At 34.5% G+C, this 13,002-nt stretch overlaps 2 protein-coding genes and 5 non-coding genes across 8 annotated transcripts in view; 4 read left to right on the top strand and 3 right to left on the bottom strand.

Moving 5' to 3' along the window:
* The window catches only part of LOC105218629 (uncharacterized), a 157,997-nt gene that overhangs the window by 86,449 nt on the left and 58,546 nt on the right, over positions 1-13,002 (top strand). The window lies entirely within an intron of this gene.
* Trnap-ugg (transfer RNA proline (anticodon UGG)) lies at positions 4,634-4,705 on the bottom strand. The gene has a single exon. It is a non-coding gene; the product is annotated as a tRNA-Pro (tRNA).
* Positions 5,514-5,585, bottom strand: Trnap-ugg (transfer RNA proline (anticodon UGG)). The gene has a single exon. It is a non-coding gene; the product is annotated as a tRNA-Pro (tRNA).
* Positions 6,920-6,991, top strand: Trnap-ugg (transfer RNA proline (anticodon UGG)). The gene has a single exon. It is a non-coding gene; the product is annotated as a tRNA-Pro (tRNA).
* Positions 7,720-13,002, bottom strand: part of LOC105218628 (uncharacterized) — a 34,777-nt gene continuing 29,494 nt past the window's right edge. For both annotated transcript variants that reach the window (XM_054226221.1, XM_054226220.1), the window contains exons 4-5: positions 8,479-8,589; positions 7,720-8,413 (exon numbers count right to left, since the gene is read on the bottom strand). In XM_054226221.1, coding sequence (XP_054082196.1) covers positions 8,187-8,413; positions 8,479-8,589 — 338 coding nt within the window. In that variant the 3' untranslated portion in view covers positions 7,720-8,186. The remainder of the gene's footprint in view (positions 8,414-8,478; positions 8,590-13,002) is intronic.
* Trnap-ugg (transfer RNA proline (anticodon UGG)) lies at positions 9,229-9,300 on the top strand. Its single transcript has one exon. It is a non-coding gene; the product is annotated as a tRNA-Pro (tRNA).
* On the top strand, positions 9,661-9,732 carry Trnap-ugg (transfer RNA proline (anticodon UGG)). The gene has a single exon. It is a non-coding gene; the product is annotated as a tRNA-Pro (tRNA).

Consider the following 13,002-nt stretch of genomic DNA (forward strand, 5'->3'; position numbering starts at 1 on the left):
ATTTAGTATAGTTAGAATGATCCGATTTCTGTCAAAGACAGTTCGTTGACATTTTGAAAATATTTTCATAATCACTTTCATAGAAATCCTTGTCCATTTTGAAAATAACTCTGCCAGTCATTTTTTAATAGCTCTTCTTGAGCCGATTTTTTCACCAACAAGGTCCAGACTATAAGGTTGATTTTTAAGAACCTCCCAAACAAGCTGTCGGAGTTTTTGGCGAGTCGCTATCGACGTGAGGGGTCTGGAGTTTTCCTGATGTAACGCAACTTCTCTTCTATTGACCAAAGCTCCTGGTCAATTGCTTTTTCATACTGTATCATTGTTCACAGTACAGGTCCGAATTAAGAGTTTGATCCTAGGTTAACAGCTCACAGTAGATCTGCTAATCCCTCCAAACACGTTCTGACCGCTTTAATCCTGGCTTGTCCACTAATTACGCCGGCTCACCGCGTCGGTCACGACCGTTTTCGTTTGGCATTGTCGTTAGTGAACCACTTTTCTCATCCCAGTACACACTCGCTTCAGAAATTTATCGATTTTGTCGCAATTTAGCGGCGATTCGCAGATGTAAATTCGGTCCATGAGAATTTTTGGCTTAACTCAAGTGGCACCCATACATCGAGTTTTTTTGTATGATTCCAAATGGGTTTTTGTGCAATGTTTAGGTCCTGGGTAACAAAACTGTGCTTAAATGACGGTCGGACTCTACGATTTCCCTTCATTTATCGATATTTTAGGCTATTGCCCTAAGAAAGTATAGAAAGTTTCGCTTGATTAGCTGTTATAATACCAGGTCCATAAACACTATTCAATTTCGGTTAACTGTCCTTCTTATTCTCCTTTATCGAAGAAAACTGCAAAATAAGGTGATTATTTTCTTTGTTAGTGTCCATATTTGACGTGTGCTCAAACTAGACTGAGTCAAACATTCACAAAACTGTTTGAGTCGTTTTTTTAGCACGAAATCATATCATATTTGTAGCACCTTTTGGCAAGGGTGAACCTTCCTTGGATTACGAGGCAGTTGGTGTTGTTGATACTGCTTCGAAGGTAGACGAATTTATCAACAAGTTCAAAATTATGACTGTCAACAGTGACGCGGGAGCCAAGATGTTAGTGCGCTAACTGTTTGTTTGATGACATGATATTTTTCGTCTTGTCCTCATTCACTACCCGATTATGTTCGCTCCTTACCCAGTCTGGAAAAATCAGTACTTACCAGCAATAGATTGAAGATTGAAGTCGCACGACAGTGAGTCACCCCGTCTGAAGTCTCGTTTGGTATCTAACGGCTCGAAGAGGTCCTTTCCGATCCTGACAGAGCTTTTTGGAACACGATAATAACTTTTATAGGACCTTCTTTATAAAATAATATATTTTCGAATATTTTTATGAGCCAGTGTACTTCTAATGATTTTTTCCTCTTCAGAAAACAAAAAAAGATTGGAAAACAAATTATTCAATGGATGACGGAACCTGTATTGGATTTGTGTAAAGGGAAAATCGCATCAAGCTTATGACATATGGATGAATAAGATTTTTTTTGTATGCCAAAGTCGCGTCGATAGCTGTCAAAAATCATCAATTAATTTTAAGAAATGAAACCCATAAATAATATTCTTTTCCATTATCATTACATAATAACTAAAATGAAGATTTCCTGAAGTCAAAAGAAATGTTTAAAGTCTTTAAACAAGACCATAGTTTTGCATGCGTTATAATGAGTACATGATTCGTTATGGAATGCATACCAACATTTTCCCAAAGTAAAAAAAAAATTATTAAAAACAATGAACATTTTTATTACAAGAAATATTGTATAAAATTTGATTTAACGACAGACGGAAGTCGTTCATACGAGTGTCTTATGCAGTAAGTGCACTAAATGATAGCTTACGAATATTTCGTCAAATCGGCGGGCATTCAAGCGTTGTATTGTCAATAGCACCAAAACCCACTGACGTTCCAGTCCACGACCACAACCGGTGCAGATGTTAATGTTGCTGTTGGTAACAACCGTTGTTGCTACTGGCTTTCGAATTGTGGAACCGTTAATAAACCACTTTCGGCCAGCTGATTGCTGCTGTCACTAATGGCACTGATCCTCGCCACGGCGCACACTTGGCACAGCACATCCAACACGATTCACTACAACGGGCTGCCACAGACTGGCTTAGAGTGGGGTGCAAGTACCGATGCCGCAATCTGGATCTAATTTAGCCAACCAGCTGTAGATTTGTTTCAAGTTGCTCTACAACTGGTTTATGTTTGCTGTTGGCACCTGACAACAACTACGCGATGTCGCTGTAAACACTCTGCTAGTTGCATGCAACATCGAAACTTTAAATAACAAAAACAAAAATAAAATGAAAATATCTCGTTTTTTTCATTGAAATTGTGGTGTCGGGGCTGCTAGTGTTTGCTGTAACGTGTTGTTGTTTCTTAGCAGTTCAACACCGTTAAACTGCCGGCCTTATCGTCAGTCATCAATAGCCTTGCGGTTGCAGTGAAAGTTTTTGCCCGATATTCATTAAATGCGTACACACTTAAGTAGATACAGTTGAGTGCAAAATAATACTCTTTCACTAAAGGGACTACAATCTAAAAAAAAAATATTTTCCGGCTAAAAAGTCCCACGAAATGACGGCAAACAACCTTAACGTTTAAAATATCATGAAAAAAAAAATATAAAAAATTTTATTTTTTGTTTGGTTATTTTATCGAACAAAAATATTTTTAATCTAAATATAAAGATCTGTACTGTAAATATAAAGATCTGTACTGTAACCAAATTATTTTGTGTACAGAATTTTGCATTTATATGTCATCGAAAATGTATGGATACAAAATTAATGGTTAACAATTTTAATTGTACTGCCATTAAAATGCTCGCAGCTGTATATGCATTTTTAAACCTTTAGATATTTTTTTTATCAATCTCTTCATCTCTTGTGTCGTATTTTGTCAAATATTATGTGTATATATACCTATATGTGGTATAATATTCACAAAGCACAAAAATGCCTGGCGTAATAGCTATGTTTAATACGTTACGTGAGTCCTTTTTATCCGCTTATGATCTAAATCCTCTTAAAAAAAATGTTTAATTCGTTATTCACCAAATGTCACGTTGCAAATAATATTTTTCACAGTCGATTAATCATTTAATCTAATTAGGAACTCATTTCATCAATTTAGTTGCAATTAGGAACCTTGCCGTGACTATTATCCAATTTACTGCGTGAAAAGGAAATTTGTTGACACGAAATTGGTACACAAAAAATTCAGGTTATAAGTACCTATCACGCAAATTTATTTAGAGCAGACGCGAAAGTGCGTTTACAAAATTGAGGAAATAGAGAAATAAATTTATTCTAGAATTTATTCTGAATTTAATCAAAAATTAAAAAAAAAAAATATTTTTTTTTTTGATTTACAATCTGCTAAATAAATAATAATTAGATTTATGCTTCGTGTGTTTTCAAGGATGCATTTTTGTCTTCTCTTTCGTAACAAGTATCCCTCCTTCAAAATATTTCTAAAATATTTTTTGTGAAAGAAGCGATAAGTTAGAAGCAGTCAAATATATAATGAAGCATACCGGAAAGCAACTCCACTTACCAATGAAGGTATCTCCATCTTCAGTAACTATTGGTGATTCGACTATATCTAATACAATTTTCTTAATTCCTTTTACCTTCTTGACGCATTCCGAGCGATGTGAGTTACTATCTATATTTGTGGCCTGGCGTCGTCCTTGTGGAATAAAATTATTCGATGCCTTCATACAATCCAATTCTTAATATCTTAGCAGCTCATAGTATATGATGTTAATGCCACCAAACACAAGCAAAATCTTCCTGTCGGACAATTCTGGTTCAAATTTTTTCTGGTTATTTTTTATAAATACAATTTTTTACAAAGGCCATTCAGAGCCTTATGTAGGTTTGACATCAAAAATATCGGAACGGAACAGACTAAACCAGAATGATTGGTATAAGAACCATAAACACTATTCAATTTTTCAGCCGCCTGGCTTGCGTTTTTGTCTTTTTTTGTATTTTGTCTTCGATGGTGTCCATCTTTGATTTTTTAGTACGAAATCCTATCTTTTCCATTTACATATACATCGATAGATAAAAATTACTAGAGTTATATATTAGAAAAAAAGTTGATTTATTTTTACTAGACTTAATATATACTTATATAACTGTATGATTGAAAATATATTCATTTATGAATCACAACATTTGTAGTATCGGACACTATCAGACATCAGAGTTGCGAAATAATGTCGTAACTCCACTTACTCAATTATTTGTTACAGAATAAACTGTGGATCTTGATTGCATCACCTTGTTTGAATACCAACTGAAACCATTATATTATATTATTAAACAAAACAAAGGCATATAAAATGTTGCAACTAATTGCCATGTGTATGCATACGAGCGTTAGTAGATCCACCTACCACAACGGCCATAAATGTTTACCGCTGCGATTGGTATCATCTGATAAATAGCCGCAACGTGAACGTGCTAAACTGTCGAATTAGTTATTTACAAAGCTTTACTTTAAAATAAATCGAAGAAAATAAAAAAATGTTTATGAAAGCAAAAAAGAACTATCCGGGCTCAACCGGGATTTGAACCCGGGACCTCTCGCACCCAAAGCGAGAATCATACCCCTAGACCATTGAGCCGCATAACGTAAATATGTCTAAATTCCACTTTGTTACCCTGCAAATTCTACTTTTTTGTATTTTGTAATCACCCTGTGTTGTATATTGTTAATAAATTGCTGCGCATGTCACAAATGCCGAGCATCCACGTAAACCAACTACAATACTAACAAAACAAATTTATTTCAACGATGTCTTAATATTTGATTTGATTTGATTTGTATTTGAAATCGGCTCATTTTAACACGGTTTATAATAATAAAAAAAAACCATGAAAATATTTTATACAATTTAATATCTGCATTTAAATGCACGGACACATCGGAATAGATTATGAGATTTGTAGCTACCCCTTCCTTAGAAAAATAAATCTAATTATGTGTCTGGCCTTCTGATCTTCTCACATGTCAAGAAAAGTCGATTTCATTTTCATTCGATTTATCCGATTTATTTTTCTGACCCGTACATTCAATGTGAGCTTTTATGAACTCTGAAGAAGAATATATGTTGTTAGTTGTTTGTTTAGTGGCTTTTGTCGGCAATTTGGGTTAAATTTGAGAATGGAGTAAGATTCAGCCAATTTAAAACATTTAGAAACTATTTTTCTAACTACATATTTCTGATTAAGAGTTGAAGCATTAAACATTAGCCAGACTGATTTTAAGAGTATATTTAAAGTTCTTATCCATATACAATCTGCACAAAACAAATATGAAAGAAAAACAACGTTCAAATTGTTAAAAAAAGATTGATGCTGAAAACACTTCAAATATGAAGCAAAATGCAAAAAAAAGTAAAATGTAAGTTAAACAAAAACAAAAAGGCAGTCGGGCTCAACCGGGATTTGAACCCGGGACCTCTCGCACCCAAAGCGAGAATCATACCCCTAGACCATTGAGCCGCATAACAGTTATTCGACAAATTACAGTTTTGTCTCGTAAGCTGCCGAATAAAATTCAATATTTTGTATTTTTTAAACAAATTATTAAAATATTAATGATAATATATTTTTTTTTGTTTTTACAATAAACTTTATTGTGCGATAACGTTCACGTGGTCTGGTGCGAATGTTTGCCGTTTATACAGTTTTAACAAACGATAAATAATTTGTGTTGCATACTTATAGGATGACCTAATTTGTAGATCAAGTCGATAAAGCAGTGTGGCAACTAAACAGCATACATTAATATTAAGCCATATGATTAATAATTTATATTTATATTTGTAGGAAAGTAAGGATTTAATGAAGTGTGGAAGAAGAACTGTAACACTATCCATATATTTGAGATTTTTTATTTATTGAAATCGGCCATCGATACGTATTTTCGGAAATGTTTTTAAAAGCTATTAGTTTCAGAAAAATATCACTTTTAAAAATAATCAACAATCGAGGTTGACAAATTTGATTTTTTAGGGACATCAACAAAAAATAAAATATTTACAATATGAAATCTCAAAAATATTGTAACAGAAATATAAGTCAGAGAAATTAAGGAACAAGAGTGTTTCACTAATAACCCTTGTCTGTTTCAACTTTTGTAGGAAACATTCTACCTCTTGACACCAAAATGACAAGTATATATGTATACAAGAAATTGCATTTAACAATGTCTTTTGTCTTTTTTGCCCAATAATAATTTCTCTTAATTACTTCTTCATATTGCTTAGGCATAGAACTTGCTAATTTTTTAAATATTGACAGAATAATGATCTCATTGTCGTGAGGGAAATGCATTATTGCCCAAAATACAGCAGCAATAAACCCTTAGAAATATATTTTAAATTGGAATCGATCAATAATTTGATAATAGGAAAGGGGTAGGGGAAGTGAATTTATCTAAAGATTGGAATATATGTGTTTTAAAGTGTTATTTTTGTGGTAAAAATCGGTAGTCAACGATTAATGGAAGGGTTCATTTGGAAGGTTCGCAAGTTGAATTCTGTTGCTTTTTGACTCATTATACTCGGAACTTCCTTTCAGTCAGACGTCTTATCTTAGCCTCATTTATTTGTACATATATGTATTCATATATATATTCTGGTCAATGAACAAGTTCTCAGTGATTTCAGTGATAATGAAAATGCAAATTCACTAAAAATTAATTGTGGAGCTGGTAAATTAAATGTAAATTATAAAATTGTTTAAACAAATCGGGTGTCCAAAAATAGATACACTAAATACCAACGAGTGGTTGAATAAGTACAACAGGAAATATAAGTTGGTCTAAATCAGGCGGCTCAATGGTCTAGGGGTATGATTCTCGCTTTGGGTGCGAGAGGTCCCGGGTTCAAATCCCGGTTGAGCCCGACTCGATATTTTTGTCCAAAGGTAAATGTCGAGACCTTCAACTCTTCACACCTTTCAACTGAATTGTTGGCCAAAATGTAGCAAATAAAATAACGGCATTTCGAATTTTCAAAACTAAAAAAGAGTAAGGTTAAAAACAAAATATTTGCGCGCTCGCTAATGATAAGCTTTATTCAACATTTCAAATCAGATACAAGCTTAAACTTAATTGATGAATAGTAGTTTGTAGATTGAAAGTAGTTCAACTTAAAATATAAGTTAAATGCAATGAAATTACAAAGTGACAAAATTAATGAAAAGAGAAAGGAGTCGAGTGTTTATATAGACAATATAATAGTATTTATACATATTTATACTGTGTATATATATATCTGTATGTGAATGCAAGCAGTTGACCGCGATGGAAGACATATTGATTATATTGCTATATAACTATATACAAATTCACTAAAATATAATATTAAATAATATTTTTTTTTTGTCAAATTAACTTAAAATACTACAAGAAACATTTTATAATACACAAATTTTAAGTTAAACGATTATTAGTTTTTACAGAATTTTACATTAAATATATATTAATTTATTTCCTAAAAACTATTTTTTATAACATATTGAATTACATTTACTCCTCTTATCATATTTATAGTTCCTGTTTATCTTTATAACACTAAAGATACAATTGATGTTCTTAAATTATACTCTTAATACATATATTTTGTAACTCTACTTCTCAAAATTGCACCGAATTAGGATTCCATTATTTACGAGTTTATTTTTAATACTCTGCACCGTAGTTTAATATTTTGTCACTCAATACTTGAAATCATCATTTTATACTTAAATAACCCTCATAGCCCACAAATATACGCTGAAACGCTCTTTCCTCAGTGGTGTTTTATCTGGCAATGCCTCCAAATATTATAGTCGAACTTTCTTCCTTTCACTCCCTCTGTCTGCTCTTTTGTCATCAATCGTTTCCTCACCTCTCTCTTTCTCTCTCTATATCTATCTCGCTCTCTCTATCGCCCTATCTCTATCATTCTGTATTTCTATCTCACTCTCTCTTTCTATCTACCTCTCTCTTTCATTCTATCTGTCTATCTGATTTTTATTTGTTCTCTCCCTTCCAAGGAAGGCTGTCTCTCGCCCACCTTCCTTAATTGTCTGTCTTTTTTGCATTTCCACGACAGCTTAATTGAAGATATCATCGACCAGTTCCTTTGTAATGATGCGATGTGGACGTGTCGGGTTCACCTTGGGGCGTTGATAGAGTCGTGCATTAATGGCGTAGAGACGTGGCGAGAGATCACAGCGCACGTTGAACCACCAATCGCACACGAAGACGGCTTGCGAAAATTGTGTGCCATTTGGACATAGGAAGGACGCTTGTCGGCCATCGATGTCGCAGTAATGCCAGCCTGAAACAAATCGACATGTGTTGAAAAAATTGAAATTTAATTATTTAATTTATCGTTGAACTTACCCTGACACCTGGTTTCCATGTCGGCGAAAAAGCCTGGATAGGGTTGCTCATCGCAGTAGAAATTTGTGTAGGGTATAGCAGATAGTATGGGATAATCGACGCCAGGGCGACCTAAAATAAATCGAGATTAATGGAAATTTTTATTAGGAAATTATCATAATCCTTAACGAAGTTTTTAATATAATTTATGATATAAATTCATATAGGACTTAAACATATTCCTACGTTTTTCTGTTATTATATCAGTTTTCATAATTATGTCAAATTCAATGATAGTCACAGTCATTACACAGTCATTACATAATGAAAGCTTAGCCATATAATATATATTCCTATACATATTAACATCTGATAAAGGGGACTTCAGACACATTTCGGTCCACATTAGCGGTACATAATGCATATAAGACCAAGTTCAAGTAAGTGGAAGAAACATGTTGTTTTGTTTATAAAGTCAATTGATATTTGTCGATCTACTTTGAACAGTTGTTTTACGGTCACATACAAACATACACGTATCAAGTGCCACAACTTTATCAAAAAGCATGTTCAGAAGAATGGAGAAGATATCAAAAAACACGTTTGAAAACATGAAGTTTCACTTTTTAATTAATGCATTAACAAAAGCAAATATACAAACAAATAAACTATTGCTTGCATGGCAAAGCCAGCAAAACTATTGATGAAGATGAGTACCATCGAAGGCCACAAACCAAGCCAAAAGAAAATGCAAGTTGGTCTAAATTAAGCGGCTCAATGGTCTAGGGGTATGATTCTCGCTTTGGGTGCGAGAGGTCCCGGGTTCAAATCCCGGTTGAGCCCAATCTATTATTTTGTTTGATTTTTCTTTGAAACCATAGTGTCTAAAATAGGTTCACAGTATTTGAATTTTGGTATAAAATATTTTGAGCGAAAAAGCTACAATTTGGAGCTTCACGTTTGGTATTTTTTAAGGGATTTTTATCATTTAAACTCTTTATTTCATGTTCAATATTTATTTAAAAACAAAATATGTTTAAAAACTGCATAAAAAACATATGTTTATATATGAATTTGTTATTGTTTATTCAACTAAGACAAAAATAATTTTTCATCAATTGAAATATACATAACATGTTTAAAAAACACAATGCATAGTTGAAAAAAATTATCAAAGAAAATCAAATTGGATTAATACCAAGCGGCTCAATGGTCTAGGGGTATGATTCTCGCTTTGGGTGCGAGAGGTCCCGGGTTCAAATCCCGGTTGAGCCCAGATAATCTTTTTTATAATATTTCCAAAGGATCATTTCATCTAAATAAAGACCCAGTATATACATTATTGTGAACTTTACGTGATCTCAAAAAGATTTTTTATAAAAGCAGTTTTATTATCACATTGAAACAAAAGTTCAGTCAAGTGGGCTTTTTTCATACTTAACCTAATTTATTTCGTGTCTTCTCCTTTTTGATAGGTGTTTTGATTTTGGTAGAGTAATCTTTGCTTGACCGGTTTTGGCACATCCCTCATTCCCTGCTACCGCCAGGTGATACTACATTGTACACTTTAAGATTCTATAAGTTAAAGACCTAATTTGGTGTTGAATCAGTCTTCAAGATCGGTTAATTTTTTGCTGGCAGGTGTTATTTAATCTGACCTATTTTAACATGTCAACGAACTGATTGGACCTTATCAGTGTGGCTTTAGACCTGGAAAATCCACAACTGGCCAGATATTCACCATGCGCCAAATCTTGGAGAAGACCCGTGAAAAGAGGATCGACACACATCTCCTTTTTGTAGATTTTAAAGCTGCTTTCAACAGCACGCAAAGGAGCTGCCTTTATGCCGCGATGTCTAAATTTGGTATCCCCGCAAAATTAATACGGCAGTGGACCAGACGAAATATCTCCTGTCATCAAACAAACAGTTAGCTCATTCGTGTCTTGGCTCCCACGTCACTCTTGACAGTCATAAATTCGAACACGTAGATAATTTCGTATACCGAGGACCCAGCATCAGCAACACCAACAATGTCAGCCTCGAAATCCAGCGCAGAATCACTCTTGCCAACATGTGCTACTTTGGACTGAGTAGGCAATTGAAAAGTAAAGTCATCTCTCGACGAATCAAAATCAAACTCAATAAGGCGGCACCCGTCCTGCTTTATGGTGCAATAGCGTGGACGATGTCAACATCAGATGAGACGACACTAGGAGTTTTCGAGAGAAAAATTTTGCGCAAGATTTATGGTCCTCAGAACATTGGCAACGACATTGACAAAAAGACAGCGGTTACGCTGGCTAGGTCATGTTGTCCGAATGGACGAAAACACTCCGGCTTTGAAAGTGTTCGATGCAGTACCCGCCGGAGGAAGCCGAGGATGGAGGGACCAGGTGGAGAGCGACATGGTTACACTTGGGATCTCCTGGCGCCGAACTGCGAAGAAAAGAGAGGAGTGGCGCGCTCTCGTCGATTCGGCTCTAACCGGCTAATCGGTTCCAACGCCAATCACAGACATATTTTAACACGTATCGATCTCACGGTGCTCTTTTAGTTACAAAGTGGTCTTGCTTCTGTTTGAAATGTTGTTCAGGCGTATTTTTGTTATATCGATAAATGGTAGGTAGGTCGGGCACTTTCCAACTTTTGAGCATTTTGACTATCTAGAACTTGCTCCAATTTTCAAACATTTCAATTCCGTTTTTATGTATCGAATATAAAGGTCTATATATATATTCAATACTAATTTAAACGAAAGTAAATTATTAACTCCCTGAGTTCAAATAAATAAAGGGTTAGACTTAGTATAAGAACTAACTTCTCGAAACGCGATTGAGAAATTACAATTTTATATGTTAATAATAAACGCCTAAAGTTATTCCTCCGATATAGATTTAATGATCAGTTTTCTTTGATAGATCTTTTTCTAACTTAAGAATACTAGATCCACGCCGTTGTTTAGATTATATAATTTGTTTACTAAATTTAGCAATATTTTTTTATACAAAAACTCTCTTTATAAAACGGTATCACTATGAAACATCTCTATGCAACCCTGTTTAATCATTAATCGTTTGAGATCGAAATTCTGAATATTTGAGCAGCAACGCCTAGGCCACCCTGTAGTTATTTACTATGCGAGTTGTTGCGCTGCCAAAAATTAAATTGCAAATGCACTTTCGACCACAAAAACTGCAAGTTGCATTCAAAGTTAAAAAAATATGTGTTTTGTGTACCGCAAATTAGTGACCCCCAATGCGGGGAATTTGGGCTGATGCAAGTTCGGTCAAAATTCAGTGACAAACAAGGCGTTGTTAGTTGCGCTCAATTACGTCGCGCATATACAAGTCGACTGTCGACTGCGTTTTTTTTGCCACTTTTATCAGATGAATATTGCAGTGCTGCCATATTGCTTTTTTTTTAACACACAACGCACCCGCGGGAACTGGATGACCGCTGCAGATAACTATTGACCACATGAATGGTAAGAGGATAGATTTCAAAAATTCTCATTGAAAAATAGTGCGCCTGTTGCATTCGATTATGTGGCACACATTCAAGTGTGTATGTGTGTATGTTGCACGCAATCAAAAGCCTGCCAGAGTCGCCTCCTGGTTATCGGCATAGCCATTTTTTATGCAACTTTTTTCTATTTTCTGCATACAACTGTACATGTGTAGCTGCATTTGCAGTTTGCCTATCAGCTGTCATTGTGTATCTGTTCTTAACACGAAATAATTGAATTTCTGTTCCGCCTTCCTGCCCCTCGAGCAAATGTTCTGATGGAAGCAACAAAAACCTGCCGCCTGATGCACTCTCAGAAAGCGTGCGGAAAAAATCATAAAATCAGAATTTCTCCTAAATTCTCATTTATGTATTCGTATAGCTGAAGGAGATTTTTTTTTCAGAAACTCTCCCATCAATATCAATTTTTTAGTGCTTTCCACTGGCGTATTTACTGTGTGTTTGCTATTATGCAAAAGCGCATATCTGCCGGCTTCGAATCAATAAATAAATTAAAATGTTTATTTGAATTGTGAATGACAGCCATGCGCCTGTGGCTTTTTGATAGCCTTTTAGTGTGTGTACATATGTTTTTGAAAGTTTTTTTGTAACACAACACTAATTCAATAGGCGACGTCATTTGTTGCAGTTAATGGAAAAAAATTGGGTTTTTCGTTCCATCTGGCAGCACCTTAAACAATGTTGCTGCTATTTTCATTACCGTTAGTATTTATTAAATACTCTAATGGGTCTATTAGTAAGCAAGCAGACAATTGCATTGGAATTTATGAAATACATAAAATCATTTATAATATTTCAACTCACATGAGGAAAAATATTTTTTTGGCAAGTTGAATCCACAGGAGAGGTTTTTGGCGCCAGTGAAACCACTTTGCTCCGCATTTTGAAGAGCGATTTGAATTTCCATGTAAAGAGCAATTAACACATCTCACAGTCCCAGATCGTATTCTAGGAGATGTGAATTAATAGATCATGTCAAAAATAGGTAACATCATTACTGTACCGCCAAAAAAAGAT

This window comes from Zeugodacus cucurbitae, chromosome 2 (genome assembly GCF_028554725.1).
Source record: "Zeugodacus cucurbitae isolate PBARC_wt_2022May chromosome 2, idZeuCucr1.2, whole genome shotgun sequence".
NCBI classification, from domain to species: Eukaryota; Metazoa; Arthropoda; class Insecta; order Diptera; family Tephritidae; genus Zeugodacus; species Zeugodacus cucurbitae.